This window comes from Notothenia coriiceps, unplaced genomic scaffold (genome assembly GCF_000735185.1).
Source record: "Notothenia coriiceps isolate Sejong01 unplaced genomic scaffold, NC01 NC01_scaffold00002207, whole genome shotgun sequence".
Lineage (NCBI taxonomy): Eukaryota > Metazoa > Chordata > Actinopteri > Perciformes > Nototheniidae > Notothenia > Notothenia coriiceps.
In genome coordinates this window covers 69,371-90,888 of record NW_011334908.1, presented here as the reverse complement: position 1 = coordinate 90,888, position 21,518 = coordinate 69,371, and the positions used below count along the sequence as shown (strand labels likewise).

The 21,518-nt window shown below is 40.6% G+C and overlaps 1 protein-coding gene across 3 annotated transcripts in view; it reads left to right on the top strand.

Annotated features, from left to right (window-relative positions):
• Nucleotides 1–795: 795 nt before the first annotated feature.
• ralgapa2 (Ral GTPase activating protein catalytic subunit alpha 2) overlaps nucleotides 796–21,518 on the top strand; it is a 48,935-nt gene continuing 28,212 nt past the window's right edge. For all 3 annotated transcript variants that reach the window (XM_010795775.1, XM_010795760.1, XM_010795768.1), the window contains exons 1-3: nucleotides 796–1,045; nucleotides 17,473–17,583; nucleotides 17,972–18,021. In XM_010795775.1, coding sequence (XP_010794077.1) covers nucleotides 940–1,045; nucleotides 17,473–17,583; nucleotides 17,972–18,021 — 267 coding nt within the window. In that variant the 5' untranslated portion in view covers nucleotides 796–939. The remainder of the gene's footprint in view (nucleotides 1,046–17,472; nucleotides 17,584–17,971; nucleotides 18,022–21,518) is intronic.

Genomic DNA, 21,518 nt, shown 5'->3' with positions numbered 1-21,518 from the left:
GAAACAGATTCTCAAAAACGAAAAATCCATATAAAAAAATAAGTAATACAAATAAAATCCAGTCAACAAACTACAGCCTTTATTTTATATATATATATATATATATATATAAAATAAAGGCTGTAGTATAAGCAGTTTGGCTCTTTGGGTTTAGGAATTTCTAAAAGGCATTGTAATTTTTTTTCCTGATGTATATCAAAAGTTAATCTGCACGTTAATCAATAATGATCTTTATTTGCAGAGTTATCCCTAACATAAACATCTAATCCAAAATACGTGGGCAAGGCAATTTCCATTCAAAGTAATATTTGCAAGTCTCCTTTCCATTCATTTAAATACTGTTGTTCTCTGTGATTTGTGTTTTACTATGTCAAACACCAGGGGGCGCTTGGGATCTATATTTACTACTAGACCCCAAGCTCCTCTTAATAAACCTCTATTGTAGGAAGTAATTGGAATCGATAAGTCCCCGTTTAAGACTAAAGATGGGCGCCGCCGCGCCAGTCTTCAACCTAAAGTTAACTGCATGACAGTGCACTCAAACTTTTGTTTCTCTTTTTTTTAAGAGGCAATAGTGTGGCACTATCAAACGAACCCCACATCTTCACAATGCAACAGCTTGAGCATAAACCAAAACTATATAGCCTAAATTGAAAGGTGAAATTACTTATTAAAATTCACAAAAACAAGCCCCCCTCTTAGTGCAAGGTGCAACGGGTATAAACAAGGAGGCGTATTCATATAATGTGACCACTCCTCTCTGTCAGGCTGCTCTTCCGTGTTTACACACCCACAGAAAACAGGACACTAGCGGCCGTCGGACGAATGTTTACCGAGCAGGCATAGAGTGGTGGTGAGAAAAGTGACAGTCACATTGGAGGCTCGGTGTATGGTGAAGCACAGGTGATTTCAGCCTTCACGGTTGCATTTTACAGCGGAATGTTCACTCGAAGGGGGCATGGAGACGTCAAGAAATCTACACAGAAAGTTCTGGACCCAAAGAAGGATGTACTGACCAGGCTGAAACACCTGCGGTCACTGTTAGGTGAGCGAAATGTCACCGTGCTGTTGATGCTGCATCGCCGAGGCTTAGCTAGTCGTGCTAGCTAGCCGACAGCTAACGTCAAACAAGGCGTCAGGTTAGCTGGCTGGCTGTCACTACGGTTATTTATGCAAGCTACCTGACATTTAATTTCAACGGGCAGCAAAAACTACCGTCCTAATTTGAAGTGTTTGCAACCCACCACATGTTTTCATTGATTGTTTTACGTACAAATATCGGGCAAGTGGCACTGTGGTAAGGCATGAATGCTAGCTGATGTGAGCTAGCACCCCTTGCGGCTAACTAGCCAGCCAATGCTAACTGATGCTGCCTTGACAGGGCATCATTTAGAAGCAGATACCCACTACAACCTTTGTTGTCATTTTAGTCCAACGTCTCCCTTGTTGTTTTAAAAACGTAGTAAGTGCACCTGTGTGGCTTGACACATCACAAACACATAACACGTTTTATACTTTAGAATGAAATGAGAATATAGCTTTCATCTAGCTGTTTTCATATCAAGCTAATGTGAAGTTACTCTATCCTAGAGATATTTATTTAGAAAATGTAATGTAAATAAAGCATATTGGTAATGTCCTATGTTTTTTTCATTAGACAAGGAAGTGCAGTAGGTTATGACAGTCATAAAACAGACTGTTTTGTGGCTGTTGTTCCAACCCTGTCATCCTTCACTATTATAATGGAAAGAGACATGAATGTGCTCTCTAGTGCTGACTTGTGCTGCCATCAGAGTTTTCTGTTACACATAATGGAGGCAATTTCCCCTCCACCCTCATGGTTTCATTCATTGATCAATGATCACGATGCTCTAAGAGTCCATGTAGAATATTACTATACCACTATGAGTCTCATTGCCAAATCCACTTTCCACGGCAAAACATGCAAGTAGAAGGCAGGAGACATGCTGAAGTCGTTTATGTCTATTATGTTTTGCTGAAATAAGTCAACATGACTCAAAATTAGCATTAACAAATCAGAGAGGTATATAGAACTCTAAAGCATAACAGTTGTCTTTTAGAAATAAATATGTTTATGTTTCATTGCATACTGAAGACTGTTACAAACAGCACCTTTATTGTACTGGAGACTGTAGCATTTGTATGTACACACACACTTCTGCTATTCTCATTGTACCATAGATAAAACTGGGTCAGGCAGGGTACTTTGGGAAAGTGTGGAGAGGAGAAAAAGTTGACTGGAGGGAATTGTGAGATATGGATTCTGTATAAGCGCAACCCACTGTATGTATGAAGTGCTTTCTATCCATTGTAGGTCAGGTATTGTACCGTAGAGTTTCTATCTCGTAAGGTTGGACGTCTAGGTAATGCAATTTAAAATATATACTTATAAACCTATTATATATTTGTACTTACACTATAATGGAGAAATAATACTCTGTAACTATTAAAGCTTTATTTTTTTATAATATGTTTTGATGTGTACTAAAATATTCAATAATAGCATGGTTTAAAAATTAATTGGCATAACTTGATTCCTTACCCTTTGTAGGAGCCAATTAACACTGTGGGTATAAAGGTAGGAACCTATGTTTTTGGTTAGAGGTTCCGCCGGATATTTCTCACTGATTGATTTTGATAAGACTACCTTTTTAATTCATCTTCAAAGTGTGAAAGTGAAGTTGGGTTTGCAGAGGAAGTCTGCGGAAACTAAGAATCACTCTTGCAATAAGGTACCTTTTTAGATGTTTAGGGATTCAACTATTAGTCTTGACTGGTGCATGCTTGCACTAGACCAGCATGCACCAGTCATAGTGTTATATTAGCTGTTTATTGATTTTCCTGCACAGTGGCAGAGCTGTGAGAGCCAGTATACAACCTTTTGAAGTTGATAGAGAGATCTCTTTACTATCATCACACCTTCAATGTCAAGACTAGTACAACCAAAGTAGAGGTCAATACTGAGCGTGACATCGCCTCAGTGTTTTTCTTTCCCTCATGTGCAGTTAAAGATAAGGCGGGTCTGTTTGTCCAGTAGCTGATAGAAGGGCCAATGTGTTAAGGTCACCCTGCCTCCCTGATTTCACGTGCTTTCAGCTAAGGAAGGACTTCCTCCTGGTGCTGCTGCTTCCTGTGTGAACAGGAAACAGTGATGAGAGATGGGACTGCTGTGGAAGACACGACAGAGACTTGTGGAAATATAGCTGACTCCAATTAGTTGCTGGCAGTGTTTGGTATTTTTGGAAACCCTACTATTCCCATATATGTAGGAGAAGGATTTAATCCAGAGGAAAAGTAAAGCTGTCAGTCAGGCTGACATCCCTCATATTATTATTACTAAATGGTAACAGCTATAGTGTGTTTCAGTAACAATAAACCAAGCCTTCTTCACCTGCTACAGGCAGAACAATTTAGGGGCTCCGCAATTGTGCACACATATTAGTTCATAACTTTTTTGGCAGTTGACAGTCGAAATTCAGCATCCGTTAGGCAACACATTTGTTGTCAAATATTTTGAAAGTTATTTTCTTTGCCGTTTTGTAGTACTAGGAGCAGAAATGTGTTCGACCAGCTCGTGGAGACTAGTCATAGTGTCAGTGGTATTGGAGTTTAAAGGGCAATCCGTGGTCTGGGCTATTTTCAGAGCTGGCCTGTATTGGTTTTCTGCTCGCTGAGCAGATCGGTGGGATAGAGTGTGAAAGCTGCTGCATGTTAATTTGCCAGTCATGCCTGGCTGGATTTGGCTGAGGTTGTTAATTACAGCAGCGCAGCAAACCACCTGATCTCTCACTGCTGCTCTCGGCGGAGGAACAAACTGCTATTCCTCTGACTGTTTACTGTTCAAAGTCACTCTCAAGCTCAGTCCCACAACTCATTCTGTATTCGTTGTTGCATACGCCTACCCCAATTACCTGAAAAAAGCCTGAAGTGCATGGTCCAAACTAATTTAAACTCACTAATTTGATTGTAGACAGGAGGGTTTGACTGGGGGAATTCCCATTGGTTCGTGGAAGAGATTTAACCTTTTTTCACTTGTTCCCTTTACAGAGCAGTCAGAGTGCCAGGTCAGTTTCTAGTCAGTGCTGCTGGAGCAAGTGGATTCAGTATGCCTTATTATCATGAGTGCACTGGCCCTCTGTTTGTAGGACAAATAACTTTGACCCCTGATCAACTGAATAGAACAAGCTATATCCTAAGGGGGTATTGTTTGTTCTCTGTTATTCTCTTCAACTGCTGTAAACAAACTCAGACCTGTTGTTGATCTGCATAGAAATAACAGTGCAAGTGTTGTCAGTGACAACAGTCAGGTGTGTTTGCCTTTTTGTAGGTGTGTGAGTTTGTTGCCAAAGGTAATGTTTTCAAAGGAAGCGCTGAACTCGTTGTTTTTTAGATTGAATTAAATATAGTGTCATTACTCCATGTGTTCTCCAAGTGTTGCTGAGGTCCGGGTGAACCAACAGCGCTGCTCATATAAAAAGAAATCACAAGGTGAAGCATCTGAGGAAACAATGAGCACAACACTGGCTCAAGCGCTCTCAACAAGTTCCTCTGTGTGGCTGAAGTAAAGGCTGAGATCACTCGACTTCTGATTCTCCCCTTTTGTAACACACTCGGGTTAGACTCGTGAACGACTTCAGCCTCTTAGCATATTTTATCCAACACTTTGTAGGCATGATGTCGACACTTAAGTCTTACAACCACCAGAGTAAGCAATCACAAATGGCTTTTATTACCTTTTTTTCTCTTATTCCGTTACAGGCTATCAGATAGCTGAAGTTTGGGTTCTAGTGTTCTTTTTCACAACACAAGTCAGGGCCTATAAAATGTTCTTTTAATTTAGACTCTTTTATGCCAAACTTATTTACATAGAAATATATTCTGGTTATAACATACATCATTCAAAGTCGTATGATATTTCTTTCTTGAGTCGAGGGCAAGAAATATATAGTTTAGTGTATAATGTGTGGTTGACACTGTCAATAGGTATAAAGGCCACGTTGTTGGCGATGAAGGCAGCAGAGAGGCCATTAACAGGTGTTTGTCTATCACCATAACAGTTTGTGCCATTATCGCCCAGGTGTTTAGCATCTTCTTAACTCGTTGTCTTACGAGATCTGTAGAGCTGCTTTGGATGGAGATTTGAAAAAGAAATGAGCAATCAGCCACAGAATCAGCTGTTGAATAATAGAGTGATGCAAGGTTGCACAATGTAAGCTTGTATTGTCATTTGTAAATAGCTTTATAGAAGTCTTTCCCTGACTACATTTACCGCTGCTTCATTTTTCTTTTAATTGTTTCCAATGGCTTAAAATGAGTTGGAAGAAGAAAACAAAAAAGTGAACACAATACATTAGACACAAAGTTCCTAAATAGAAAGCTTACTTGCTCCTACCCAGCCTGAAATGAGACATTGGATACAAAGTGTGAGAAACTTGCCATTTATAAAACGGTATAGTTTTCATCATTCACACCTACAGCTCATGAACCTTTTACAGATGGCACATTTTGCTGGTGTTTGTTGTTGTTGACTGCCAACAAAATAAATCTGCTGCTCAAAATGAAAGCCTCTGGTTCATATTTTGGCGTTTTATGAGAAAAGTATTGTAAATAGATAGTGGAACAGAGACCGCAGCTTGGTAAGTTGCCAGGCACCTCTGCTGTGTATTCTTGTCAGAAAACAGGTGTTATTCACTCCATGAACTTTTTCTTTAAAGTAGGATTTGATATTGTTTAAAAGTAGGTACAGTACATTTAGTTTTGCACTATTTAGCAGTTGTTATGACCTTTTTAGCTTACCTTTTTTTAATCGGATTAACACACCTGTTTAGATAACTGGTTCGGCAAGGTGTTTGGAACAAAAAGGCAACACTAACTGTTTTATATTTCAATTCAATTCCTCTCCTCTCCTTTTATTATGCCTGCTAGTAAGGAAGTTTATGTGAAGCTTCCTCTAAACTGGTGCCACTGTCAAGATAAGCATCATGCAGTATAAATAAAAGTCCTCTTCTGCAATCCATGGGCCATTACAATTGCAAACTATGCCATGGTAAAAACAAAGAAGAAGTTATAGCATACTATATTTCATTATTAGTGCTACCTCATTGTGTATCTGACTGGTGTTTCGTGAAAGCTGCAGCGCGTTCACTTTTCAAATCAAATGAGTAAAAGATCTGATTAGTTAACACATTTTGCAGGTGTGTCACTCTGAGTTATGGGTTCCTTTGGTATTTGTTATGAAAGCACGAAAGGGTTTTTTATCATCAGTCTCCATCAAAAAGCACACTGTTATGTTCTGGAGCTTGCATGACTTAAATGTGAAGTATTTAAATGCCTCGTAGACATCCTCATTTCTACTTAATATGTATAAAGTAAACATTACCTATTAGACGTTAACTTATAAATAGTTCAAATAGTTTTTACCTAGTATTTTTTGGTTAAAGATGTATTTTCATGAAGCTACTAGGCACATGACTTATAAAAACATTGTGTTAACCCAAGGATGCTTTTGTCTTTCTAAAAAGCTTTAGAAGAGGTTTCTGTTTTCAGTCTGTGTTATAACTGTTATGTGTTCCAGAGCTTCCTTAAAACACTTTTCAGATATGATAATTATCACATGGTGTTGAATGAATGGCTTTGATCTGTTGGCTTGCCGGAGAGCTAGAGATAGGAGAACACCAGCCCTCTGTGTTCTGCTGCGGAGGATCCGTGCGATTGTACATGGCGAAGGGAAACCAGTTGGTCTGGTTCCTCTGTTTACCTGTCCTGCTTTTATAATAGCCAAATCTAGCCCGAGACCTGCAGATTACTGTGACACCACTTGTTATCAAGACTTGATCTCAAAGTGGATTTTATTTCATGTTGCCTTTCTGAATGTCCAAGCTTCTGCTAATCTGTGACGGATTTTCCTGGTTTAGAGCCAACAAAATAAATAAACACTTAGCTTTGGCTTATAGTATTAGGGGAACGCTACGCAGTTGTTAAAGAGCAAAATTCAGGGTGGCTGGTGAAATACTGGCTGAGGAAAATATGATACAGTCTGGTAAACAATTGTATCTTTCGTTAATATTTCCCTTCTGTTAGCCTCTACTGTATGTGGCCTATAAAAGTGAGGGATCATCTGAAGTTGGAAGGCCATCAAGAGTGATACAAATGTTTCTATATCATGTTGTTTTAAGTTTAAGTGCTTACGACCTGGTCTTCGATGATTTCAATGTTTTCTCCAGACAGTGGGGAGTGATTCAAGTTGGTCAAACATAATGCTCCTGCAAAACAGGAATTACTAAGCTATGCCATCAATAACAGAGGTTTGATTTGAAATGCTTCAGGCTCCATTTACTCTAACTATCACCGGTTTGCATTTTAACACAAGCAAATCAACATGAAGTGCAAGATTGAGCTACTGTAATTTTTACAATTTTAAATTAAACATCAAAATAATATGTAGGTAGATTTTCTTTGCACTCTTACATTGTCCATATGACCTTGCATTATGGTGAATTTTGGCTTCATTTTGTTGACCTTTTCTGGAATGTGAGATTAATCAGGGTACAAGGAAGATAGTTGTCCTGTGTACATTGAAACCAAATTGCTTAGTGTGTCCACCCATGAGTAATTCTCCCCTCCGTCTGAGTGCGATGATCAAAAGGACTAGTTTCACTGATGTAACCCCTGTGTTGTTAAAGATAAGGGTTTCAGTGCTACCTGAAGAGGAAGAGTGAAAGTTGTCAGTTCAGAAGCTCTTCAGTGCTAAGCGGTGGAGATGAGCCACTCTCCGCTGTGTGAGCTCAGACTGGGAGAAGGTCAGGCTTTGCCAGTTCTACCATGACTCCTTCACACTGTGCTCAGTGCACACCCAAAGTCCCCAATCTGTCACACAGCGAGTCAGGCTGCAAGTGGAGAGGCCTTCGTGGAGAGTTTGGCACAGTGGCACCATCATTTCATTATGGGCAGCATAAGTGTTGTGATTGTGAGAAATGCCCCATGGTAAACATTCTGAACCCGATGAAAACCTCTGATGAAGCTACTCTGCTGTAGCATTTATCCTGAGGTTGTTATTCCTACTTGAGAGTACCCTCTTAAATATTTGAAATAAGGTTGAGTTATTACCACCTGTCGTACTTTTTTTGAATTATAACCCATGCTGTGACTCTGTCAACTCGGAGAGAGCTGCATGCCATTACTTTAGCCTGGCAGCATGTAAATCACTCACTCACTTGTTTTTCTCAGGGAGGATGATGCATTGCATGGACAAGCCAGTTATAAATAGTTTCTCCTGACCAGCTATGGCGCCTCAAAAGCGGGTAGACCACTACAGTCTGACATGGATGTTTTTCAGAATCAAGAAATTAACTATGCAGCAAACTGAAAGCTTTATAAGCTAAACCCAGTGATGTAGATAGGTGCGCATCCTGCATGTCTGACACATTAAAACCACAAAGGACGCTGTAACCTCACCATCACACCCTATTTATCCCTGATAATCATGCACCAGATTCATATCAAATTTGTGTGTTTGTGTGTATTGTCACATGGTAGTACTGCCAACATCCAAGCTGTCCTATGGCATGGCATTTGAGTTGTTTTTCGCTATGCTGGAATGGGTGTAGATGGGAGGTTGTTTTAAGATCTGAAGGCCTCCTGCAAGAGTTTTCTGTCTTTTTATTTTAGTGCCAGAATGTTTGAGGATAGCTCTTTTTATAGCCTTAGTCAAGTTTGATGTTTTTAATAAATTATTTCACATGTAATTCTTTAATTTTTTTATATCATTTATTTGAGAGGAAAAAAAAAAAAGATATAGATGTTAATTTATTTACATTTCAGATACATTTCACACACAGGTTTGATGACACCACAGTTTGTCAATAAAACCACATATAATTGCATAACCTACTACATTCTGTACGGTACCCTTCCATGTGCCCACCTGTGGGTCTAGGGCAGTACTTCTCAAAGTGTGGTTCGTGGACCACTGGTGAGTATATTGGTAAAATTTCACAATTAATTAATTAATTTAAGTTTTCCGCACTCTCGCGGGAAAATCCCCGCAATGGAGCGAGCTTAATTTTCGATTGCATGATGTAACCCAGCGCAACACCTTCGTCACACATGTTGCCGCTTGTTTGTACCATTTGCAGGCGATTTGTAATCTGTTCTAGAAAAACGATGTGTTCTTTTTTTTTTATTTCATGAAGCGAAAAAAGGGCTTAGACCTCAGAGAGATAAACTTGGGCCTGCGACCATAGTTTTACTGTATTCTGTTTTGAAAATCCACAGCGGCGGTTTGTGTCGGTTGTAATACATGTGATGTGTTTTGCATATCTCTCAGTAGCCAACGATATGTGAGCCTGTTGGCTCGGACATAAACTCCGTAATAAATGTAGTCTACATTTCATAATAGGTGTAAAACCTGAGCATTTTAAATCGCATTTGAACGAAATGCTTATATAATCTGTAGTTGTATTTGTATTGTTGATTTAATGTGTGAACGAGGCGATATAGAGAAAGTGAAGCTGTCATTATTAAGCTGTAATTTGTTATATACGGTAATGTTGGAATGGTAAGCAGGCCTATGTTTTTTATTGGTTAAGTGGTCCATTTTTCTACTTTGCACAAAAAATACTTGCATTAATGTCAATTTATGTTCTGTGGACTGTGTTTTTAAATACATTATTAACCAGCACTTATTAATACTATTACTTAGTTGTATACCCCGTTTATCTAGGCCGTTTTTTGTTTTATGTATATATGTCACACTGTGGGACTGTGGGAAGCGGTATCTCAAGATTTCTGTATGTATAACACATGTAGAAATGTTGACAATAAAGCTGACTTTGACTTTGACTTGGTATGAAAAAGTTTGAGAAACACTGGTCAAGGAAACTCACTCCATTGAAAAGCTATCAACATCACTGTAAACCAGTCTATGGCAGATGAGTCTGTTGTCAACACTGATAGAGAAAACTAAACGAATGAGCTCTAATCGACCCCCTGATAAGGATCATCAATTTGTCCCAGCGAGGCCTGAATTATGATTGACTTCTCCAGACTTGCACAGCTTGCAGCATGCTTTACATTATGAGAAGCAGCTGTGTGTTATCAGGGCCTCAAATGAGGCTCATACAGCGTGCTAACTATTGTAACTCTTTAACAGAATCATGTGACAGACTTGCCATCCTCAGCTGGTTTTGACAGATGTATGATTAAGCTTATTTGACTACGGTCAAATGTCAACTAGCTGACCCTGCCATAAAGCGCTGTATGAAGCTGATCTGTTTCCTATTTTCTCTCTGACAACAGAAAGCTGATATAATATATATTATATACAACATAGTTTCCATAACACATTTAAGTATTCCATTTGAACTTGTTGTAGTTAAGGTACAAATATAAGGGATGGAATGAGGCTACAACTATGTATTTCGTTTTTTTTTTTTTAAATGAAAAGCATCTAATGTGTTCTCCTTCTTTCATAAAAAAAGAGGTGAAATTTAAAATAGAAAAACTGTAACTATGAAAAATATAATTTTGGAACTGCAGTATTATCAGTGTGCCTTGTGCAGTCTCCCGCATGCATATCCCCAGAATATTGCCAAAAAGAAAACCACAAAGGAATACTGCTCTCTAATCTTTGGATTTATCCATCTCTTGGAGTCCCTTTTAAGTATCTAAAGAGGAAAGTGCCATCTATGGTGCATCCATCAGCCTCCACATTAGCTACCACCCCCGTGTCTCTTCTACTATGTGTTGGCAGCCTCCGGGCCTCCCTCTGTCGAGACTCTTAAAGAGTCCTCTGTGTCTGATTTGAGCGCACTGCCAAAGACACATATCAGTCTTTTCTCTCTCTTCATCTCTTTTCTGGCAGGAATGCAGTGCACCTGCAGAGTAAGCTAACCAAGAGCTAATGCAAATGAGCGCATGTCTGATCAAAGGTCGGAGTAGTTTGAGAGTTGACGAGGCATATAAATGATCCGCTTCAGGTGGTATAAATGACATACATTGTAAGTTGCCCAGGGGCTTGAATAGGGTTTGACACAACCTTTTGACAGTTAATGCGAGTACTTAATATGATATGTGTTGTATGCTGATCAAGTTTGAACAGTTTGGTTTTGTGTAATATACCATAGGCTTCAGCAGACAAATGACCTTCACCCGTTTGGCTCACAAGCCCCATGTGTGCACTGCTGTGTGCACTCCCTCCGTGCTTGTTGGACAAACCCAGTTTAGCATGAATCCATTAAACTAGCAATAGAGACACTAATTATTCAGTTTAAGCTTAACATAATGCTGCTTGCCCGGCTGAATAATTTCTCCATCTTACCATGTGTAGCTTAAGGAAATAGTTTTGCACTAAAGGCACGCCGCAGGGTTACAGTTTATGATATTTTTAGAATGAGCGGTTCAACCCACCCTTGGCCCAAGGAGTCAGAGTGAGACCCTTAGTGACGTGGTGACATCTAAAATATCCAAATTCTGTTTATCCAGCCAGGGGTTGAAAAATAAAGTCTTTGCACTGAGTGGGATATTCTTCTCTTTTTTTTTTGTGGACATTTTTTATATCTCCTTTCACATAACATGTTGAGAAGATGGTGTGTTTGTCTGCCCTTCACCATATTAAATGTTTGCCCTCTGCCCTGGCTGCACGCTATTATTTTCCAGCTGGTCCTCTTACATAGGGGTTGGAACATCTGCCCTTCCCTGACGGTTAGGAAACGTATCACAATGGAGAACAGTGTCAGCCAACTCAAAGCTGCCATAGCTGCCCTGCTTCGTGTGTGTTTATTAAACCCACTAAGGAAGATTGCAGGTCTCCGCATCATTAAGTTATCACTGTCAGCAGGCCATTGTTATATCGTACAGTCTTTCATCGGTTAACAATAAGAATGACTTAATGATCCCCTTGCCGAATAGTCATTTCAGTTTACTGTAATTGATGGGAAATAATGGGAGTATTTAGCTCTTGCCAATAAAAGTACTAATTACTAGGATAGCATTTGTGGCATCCATTGACCCAGATTGTTGCTGATCTTGGCTTTTTTCTCAGCATCCCTCTATTCATTGTCTTTTCCCTTTTTATTTGTTCCTCACTCTTCTTTCTAAAATAAGTGCTATTATGTGTGAATCACATCCCTGCGTGTTGGCATTAGCTTCCTCAAACACAGAGCTTCTGAACACAAGCCATCCGTTCATTCAGCTCCAGTCACCACCAGTGTTAAGAAGACACATGGTTTCCTCCCACCATAACAGCTCTCCACAGCTGCTGTTCATCCAGCACCCTCCTCCCCTCTTTGACATGAGAGTCCTGCAGACAGAGGGGTGTCAATTGAAGGACACAGTTATCTAGTTGGTCTCAGAGGATACAGTGTAATCCCCTGTATTCCCAGAGCCCAGAGAACAGGTTTTGTCTCTATATGTCCCCCATGCCGTTACCTGAGAAGTCACTGAAGCCCATTGAGCAAAGGGCCTGGATGGATACAGTTAACAATGGTGACAACTTCATCCTTTCAGTCAACTGTTTCCTTTCACGACAAAGAAAACTTCAACCAGAGATATCTGGGGATAAGTGTGTTTAGTTGGTGCCACAGCATTCCATTAGTAACAGACATTTTATATAGAGTCCTTTAGTTCCTAATGGCTTAATGTTGTTACAGTTGTGAATGCTTTCATTCACATAACCCATTACTGTACATTTCATTTAGCTGACGCTTTTATCCAAAGCGACTTACAATGAGTACAATAATCATAAAGATACAGACTCAGAACAATAGGAAAGGAAACATGCAGGTATAGTTGCTTAAAAAAAGCCAAACCATTGCTAGTGCTGGTGCATTAGTTTCAAAGCACGAAATCCTTAAAGTAATACAGTTATTATTTGTGTGTGTTTTGGTTTGAATGGCCAAGGTACAAGCATTACAGGTGGGTTGTCAGTCTGCAACGGAAGATGTTTAGACTTTCTGCTATCCTCATATCATTTGGGAGCTCTTTCAAACGTTTTGGAGCCAGGATAGCAAACAGGCGTGTTACCGTCCTTGGGTCCATCTTGCAGTGAGGGAGTAGCAAGCCCATAGGCTGATGCAGAGAAAATACCATGTGCTGAAGTGTATGGTCTAACCATGTCCTGGATGTAGGCAGCACCGTATTCATTCCTTCACTGCACGGTAGCCCAGACCCAGTGTCATGAAGCGTATTTGGGCCGCCACTGGCAGCCAGTCAACGTAGCAAAGGAGCGGTGTAGTGTGAGGGAACTTAGGTAGGTTTAAAACCAGTCAAACTGCTGCATTTTAAATTAGCGGAAGAGGTCGCATAGCACTTGCAGGTACATCTTCTGTCAACTTGAGGTAACAGCTAATTTATTTGCCCTCATGTTGTTATCCAATATTTTAGCATAAACAATCAATACAAGAACTCTGAAATATTTGTAATTTTCAAGCAATTGGTTACCAAGGAGGAAGAGGTTGTTTAATTTGGCCTTGCTTGGTATATTGCCTGTATACAAGCAGATGGCTTTGCTTATGCATGAGGATTAATGCTCACCTTTGACTCTCTGACATACTTAACACAGCCTGGACAGAAACCTGTCAATGCATATCACCATATCATTTGTCAGAAGTGTACCACTGGGAGCTTGATCGGTTGTCAGCCTTTTCCAACATGGTTAGCTTCCATCTCAGATTCTTGCTTGCTTTACATTTCCTTTTTTCCCCTTAAGGGCTTTCCCTCCAGCTGCTTAGGCCCATTGGAGCAGATGGGTAGCAGGGAGTCTGAAGGCTAGCGAGCTCAAGATGATGGCCCAGTGACATGCAGCTTGACAGAGGAAATTGATCCATGCCCAGCAACTCCTCACGTATACAATAATATTCAAATTAGAGCTGCACAATTATCATACAGACTTCCTCTCTGTGCTTTCTCCATCTCTTTTGAGCACACAGGTACACCATATACACCTATCCGACCTGTTTGACATCAAAAAATAATATATTTGATTGTTTTATTCGACGCATCTTTATTGATATTGGTGGTGACATTATTTTCCTTGGAGACGTACTGGTCTAACTATAGAACACGAGCCAAATTAACTCTTTGTCTGTTGTCTGAGGGATTTTGCTGATGAATGTGAAAGTATTAAGCAAGTCAGCTATAATTTGGCTCAATAGCAGCCCATTCTCTGACACGCATGATAAACATGCTAACGCTGTCTCAACAACTTCAAACACACACTGACCCTTGCGCCCTCCAAACCTTCCTGTGCTTCCCCTCTGCTGTTTTCCCAAGCTTGCATACTATACTATTTTTGACAGGAAACCAAAACAGCACACACAGTGGTAGAACATGTGGACCATGTGATGAGGAAAAATAGGTACTGCAAACAAAACAAAACCAATTGTACCTTAAAGTGACATTTAGGCAATCTTCTTGGCAATCAAGCATTTAACAATGTTGTATTTGTCTTCTAGAGGTGTTAGTGAGAGCCATATAGGTAATATACACATCTACTGCCCCATGGGATTTTCAGGCGGGAGTGTTGTTTTGGTGCAGCAAGTTTCTCTGGTATAAAATGGGTGATGTTAGCATAGCAACCGAAGCTAAACTGACTATCTTGACTACCTGTTGCTATCCTATTGTGGCATAAGCCGGCACATTTTACCGGCGTATTTTTCATTATGATTCTACTTGTGATAGTCGGACATGAGACATGACAACCTGTGCAGCCCATGTATTGATTCCTTCCGATAGCTGCTATAATACAAAACATCTGCCTGCTCTCCACAATGATCAATAACAGTGAACAGATGGTCAAAGTAAGGTACAAATAAACAGAATCACAAGAAGCCTGGTTAGTGTTGCCTGACTTTATAAAGTGTGTGGTTGCGTTCTAGTCACTTTGCTCAGCACTACTGCTTGTTACAACTTTCATTTGGCGTACTTCTCGCCATAAACTGTTATTGCTCAGGTTGATATATATATATATATATACTGTATATAAATAATTATGATGATGAATGCATTTTTTGACCACTAAAATACAGCAACACATCTTTGATTCATGTCGTTTATAACTGGGATATTACAATTATTATTAACTTTGTCTGTACAAAATAGCCTGTCCAGGAAATATGCCCAAATCAACAAAAACTGCGAGCCGGCAGGCAAGACGGCCCGCTTCTGAAATGCTCCTGAAACGTGCCCGGTACAGTATGACGCCGGAGGGGGCCGGACCAAAACCGTGGCGCAGCCGTGACGCGACGCAGACGGACCCGGTGGAATCGAGGGGTAGTGTAGGGTGTGTTTTGCTCCGCTCACCGGTCCGTCACAGCGGGTGGAGCAGCAGGATTTCTGCTTCACACACGTTGCATACCGCTATTTTATTGTCATTTTCGGACACCTTAAAATACTGCTAGACTGGTGAAGCCATTTTGGCGTTTTTACGTCATCATTTTACATCATGCGATCGGCATTTTTAGAGAGCACCGATCAATCGGCAGAGAGTGAGTATCGCCCGATATCAATCGGCGGCCGATCGATTGGAGCATCCTTAGTCACTAGTTGGACAATCATTACTCCTACTGTTTTGCTTTAAGTTTCCAAGTGTGTGCTTGAGAGTGTGCACTTGTGTAGATGATTATGCTTATATGTGAATTGAGCAGATGTGAAGACTTAATGCCAGGACTCAGGAGCAAGGAGTATTTAATGAAGTGTTGCCAAGGTTTGAACATTGAGATGTCAAAATAAAAAGTTTTACAATTTACTCGAGGTTTTTATTCCTATATTTTTAAATGTAGAATCTGTCTTTGTCTACCTGTACAGTAAGACCAACTTTAACATGGTATTGATTGCTTTTGTCCAGCTCCTAGTATTAGACCCATGCACTTTCAAAGAGCCAGTTGACTACTTGGCATCCTCAGATGATGCCTTGCTTTTTGTTTTTTCTACATCAAGGCAGAAAAGCAATGCCTTTGACTTGATCTTCCAATCATGCGTCTACAATATCTTCTCTTTAATCTCAGGGCAAAGATTAGTCATCCCAGTCTTTGTCACACACTGCATAATTCCAGCACTCCCCACAAGCCTGACTGCTTCTGGGAGTCTTCCAGTTTGCCATGTGGTTGAGCGAGAATCGCAACAGAAGGTGAACCTTAATTGCTGTTATTGTGCCAGCGCTCCTCCTGGCCTATATTTGATTATTCAGACCAGGCCTATCTCATTACCACAGCTGAATAAGCATGGCAAATGATTGGGCTTCATTTCGTGGAGAATTGGGGATCTTGTCAGTGCCAGTCTGTTTGTGACTGTACCACCTATTTGCCTCATTAACTGTTCCAGCCGGAGCTCGTGTGGCCATCTACATATCTTAGCCTGGCCTTCATCCAGAGGACATGAAATAATCCTAACTAACTAATTAAATGGTGACAGAAAGCGTTTTGAGAAAAAGTTGTCCCACAAATGTGCATCTTCAGTCATGCTTTGGCTTCTGCTAAAAGTGAAGAAGATCCTGGGAATGCGACACACTCCTCATCCCTGGTGAACAACATACTGTAGAGCAGCATATGCATCTGCTGCAGACAGCTTAATAATCCAAATACGAGGGATGAACATAAGTTTAGTAGCACATTCATGTGAGATCCTGTTCAACAATGTTGGTATTTGTACATGAAATATTGAGATGAAATGTCCTGAAAGTATGCCGGTCCACTTTTGACCTAAAGCAGTATACATTAAGGTGAAATCTTTATATTGTGTGTAGAATTGTTGGATATATACACACTTATTCAGGCAATGTGAAATGATCCCCTGAGGAGGCAAAGTTATTTATTAACACTTCCAAAAAGCCTGTCATCATTTCTCTAATGTTACCAGGTGAGGGGAGGCGGAAGTTGAGCAGATGAAGGAAGTGAAGTAATTTGCCTTCATGTAAAACAGATCTAGTCTGCACAATGGGAAACAAGTAGAAACGTGTGCAAAAGTGATGTTTAACAGTGTCACTTGAATTAAAGAGACAGCAGGTCATAAAACACCTTGAAATCAAATAAATACTCTCACATGACTGCTCTGAGTACTACTGATAATCGGTTGGAAACAAATCTGTAGTGGCAGTTTTGTTTAACCTTGATAAATGCTGACAAAATCAAACATTGTTCTTTAAATGAACTCAGCGTGACCTTAAGTTTTGAATGACTGTTGATTGAGAAGATATTAGATACATTCTGAGATAGAAAATCAAGTGAAAATGTTTATTATGACCAAACAAGTAGCATCATATAATTGAGTTTGAATTGTTGTATCGTATCATTTACTGTATTGCTGCCATGCCACAACACACATGAAAGAAATCCCCCAATAGTATGAATTATAGACGTATCTCCTTTGAAGATACATCACGCTATGCCCACATCCACATTTAAGGAACAAGGTCTGGTGTTAAGATGTTCTTGACATTGTTTTTTCTCTCTTCCACAGATATCATTGACAAGAGTGAACTGAAGCCGTTCTTCGAAAGCAACTGTTCTCAGATATATTTTATCTTCTATGAAAATTTCATTACACTGGAAAGCAACTTAAAACTAAAAGGTAACTGCACATTTTGCTATTTTCTTTTATTGTTTACTGCTCACTCACGAGTTGACCAACACCCAGGATGGCGGTTCAATAATTAACCCTCTCCCTGCTCTTTATGGTATGCATGACAACAAGGGTGTATGTTGCTCTGCCCTACATTTACAGAGAAATTAGCATAAGGAAACACTGTCTGGTTATGTCCAGTTCAACTCTAATTCTGCTAAACTCTACACTATTAGGAGTAATGGGGTTCATTCCCACTGGGAGTATGCTCACACAAGTTCCTTTGAATAAGTGTTCACAAATTGGCCTGTGTTATCGATGCATTATTGATGAGGCTAATGCAGTCTACCTCCTGGCTATGTGTTTAATAGTCCTAAGTACTTTCCTTGTTTTTCAGGGAACAAATCACAAAGGGAGGAGCTGGACTCTATCCTCTTTATTTTTGAAGTAAGTCATCCATGTTTGTCTGTGTTGCTGTCTCCCTGTCAGATTTCCACTACAGCCTCAACCTGTTTACTGCTCCACTCAGGGGCGGGACCCTAGTTTCCATGGTGCCATGCAACTCTGGCTTCTTCCTGAATCTGCCTCAAATAGCCTGGAAATCATTTTAAGATTGTGCAGATACCATTTTTTTAAAAACAGCTTTGCTCAATCATATGTTAACTCTTAGGATAGGGTTCAGTCTGTTTCTTTTTTTCAAGGTGTGCATGCAAATGAAAGGTCTCGTGTCTGAGTGTGCAAGGCATTGTTGGTTTTACCGGCCCCTCCCCCTGTTTCCTGAACACTCTTATTTTGCACATGCAGGTTAAAGTCCCCCACCTTGTTTTCCCACCTGACTTTAAAGGCAGCTCGAGTTTCCAACACAAACAGCCAGCTCTCCAGTTTCATTTGCTCAGGGCAGGGCCGTTAGGATGGCAGCAGAAGGGAAACAAATGGTTTGTCCCTCTTTGTACAGTATTTCGTTGTCCTAGTTTTTCTGATCACCTGGGAGCACTGTGCGGCAGTGTGTCTTGTAGAAGTCTAACCAAGACTAAGCAATTCCAGTTTGGAAAGCACAGAGGATCTTTAGCTTTGGATTCAGTCCCACTGGCTAATTCATCTGTCCATTGTCTGCCTTAAAATATGGATTCCTACTTTGCTTGTAAGGCATCTACTATGACTTAAATGTGTTTTCATGTTATGGTTATGATTAGATCTTCTTTGGTTCTGCTGATGTAAAACTCAAATATTCAGGTTTGTAATTTATGGCTTGCCTAGCTCTCTGTTTAGAAGGCGTTTTTAATAATTGATGAAAATGAAAATGATCATTAGTATCCGTGCTTCCCGTCCGTTTAAAATAAAGAGCTCACAAGATGGCCCTCCGGTTTCTCCTCTGCTCAGCATGATTTTCTGTGCGCACACATCCAGTCATCTAACCTGTAAATAAAGCCTGGATTCATGCCTACTACATATTAATAGTCCTAGAAAAAAAACCTAATATTGAAAGCAGCTTAACCCTCATTTGTCTCCTTTTAGCCCCTGCCTGAGACAACGTGTGCTCTCACCCGTGCCCCGAGCAGATAAGCCTGCTGTGAGTGGTGTGTACAGGACAGATACAGGGTGGCTTTGATCCGGAGCTCTGCTGCACTCTGCATACTTTCTCCTTACGCCACATTAGATTATGCATGTTGGATCTATGTGCTGGTGAATATGATATCAATGGATACGTTTGTGCTGGCAAACATGCAGTACTAACCATATTGTCACAGGGGTTATATTACGTAACACACAGACGGGACATATATTGGGTGAAAGATTAACAGGGTTTTGAGGCAGGGCATCCGGATCGCTTTCCTGCAAAAAGCATTTGTTAATTTATGGATGTATGGATTTTAAACCCAATTGGTCTAAATATGTATCGCTTATTTTGGTCGCAGAGGTCTTTGGCTTTTGTCCAGAAAGCCTCGGAGTGAAGAGAAGGTTTTGAATAGACAACAGCTGAGACAAAAGAGGTTTTGTGGCTGTGTGCTTCGCCACACACTTCAGTGCGGTAAGATCTCATCCTGTGTAAGAATTTTCCTGGAAAGCCGCATTAATGTCCTCATCTCTCAAGACACAAAGGAAATACAGCCCCCTGTGCTCTTCTTCACCTGAGTCCCTTCTTGCATTCAGATGTGGCTGACCTATACAGTACACGTCTCCGGTGTGTGTGCTTGCATTGAGTTGGCTATGTGGGGATTACTTGCATGTGACCCTTTTTTTTCATTCGTTGCTCTGGGGGTGTCTCCCTTGTTTGATTAATGGATATCTAAAGGGGGTAATCTTTTGTCTCGCCACCTTAAACTCTGCTGGAACACCCCACCCCCACCGCCACCAGCCGCCATCGCCATTTCCGTCCAGGGTCCCTTTGTGTCTCCTGCTATGAAGGCATCCACCGTGACAGCGTGTGATGCTGAGAGAGAGATGTTCACAAGTCTTTTTTTGCAAGGTCAAGTCTTTGGTCACGAGTCCAAGTCAAGTCTCAAGTCTTTGTGGGGTGAGACTTGATCAAGTCTCAAGTCTTTGGTCACGAGTCCAAGTCAAGTCTCAAGTCTCTAGCAAAAATAAGAGTCTCATGTGCTCTTCTGGGTTGTGTAATAAGCTTTCGTATGTCTGCTGCTATCCAGGTCTGTTAAGAATACTGCGACACTATTTATCTAAGAGAAGTTCAAAGCATTTAGCTGTATATATCTACTCACTACTATATCTAATCTAGCGATACAGTATCAGTACTGATTAGTTGTTCTGTTATATGATCACTTTAAACGAGGGCTATTGTCAATGCAATATGAGGGGAAAGAACATCAGCGCACTTTTAGCGTGAAATGCAAGCGAAGTGGTGACAAGCAAACGATTCACTCATCTTGTTCGAAATATTCAAGTTACAAAGTGAGGTTAGCAAGGCTAACTTAACAATTACAAGCTGATGCTGACTAAACATGTTTTGCTAACCGCCATATGACGTTAATGTGACTGAGCCTCCCGGGGAGTTTCAAGTGGCCCTACATGAAATTTGATCGTTGTTGACCAGATCCTTGATGTTTAATTTGGCAGACTTTGCAGTGTTGCCTCCTTGTTGTTGGGCCGCCGGCTTTGTTCGAAGTTTTTGTGAACCTTAATTACAAGCGGTACAGCCTGCAGATGTGCCGCACGGGTCGCCTTGTCGTTACCATGAGGTAGTGTGAAGGCCGACGGCGTAATGAGTTATAACCATTGGTTACATGAAAAAAAGAGACGAAGACGCCCGTCCGACGTTTCAGAGTTTCCTCAATGTCAATACGCCAAAAATAGAAGAACAGATATTGTTCACGATTCCCAAAACACGGGGCCAAGTCGTAGTCCGAGGAGTCTTTTTGAGCAGGAGGTCAAGTCTGAAGTCTCTGGTGTGTGCGACTTAAGTGTGACCGAGTCCGAGTCACAAACCGGTCCCCATCTCTGAAGAACCTTCTGTGAGAACGAAGCAAGCAGAAATAGTGGCGCGAGAGAGAAAATTGTACTCTTTGTGACAGTTGTTGTCACGTTTAGAATAGGAATAAAGATATGACATGATATAAACATTGAAGTAAACGTCATGCTATTAAAATGGTTGAATGTATAAAAATTAAGCCATGTATACAATGTGAGAGAAACCCCTCTGGAAGGAGCTTAGGAAGCGTTTTTATTCTTGTGTTAGCCATCTATGTGCACAAGAAATCACATAACATCGCGACAGCGAAAAGGATAACCGCTGATAAAGAATAAGTAGGGCCTCTTGGAAAAAGATCGTTCTGTCTCAGGTGAGGCCAATGGAGAGAGACGTGCTATTGCCCGTAAGTGATGTAGCCGCGCTTTACTGTGACACGACCGTAAATCAGTTACTGGGCTGGCTGCTAGCAGGAATGTTGTGTAATGAAGGTCGCACAAACCAGTTCAGTGGAGACAGTGGT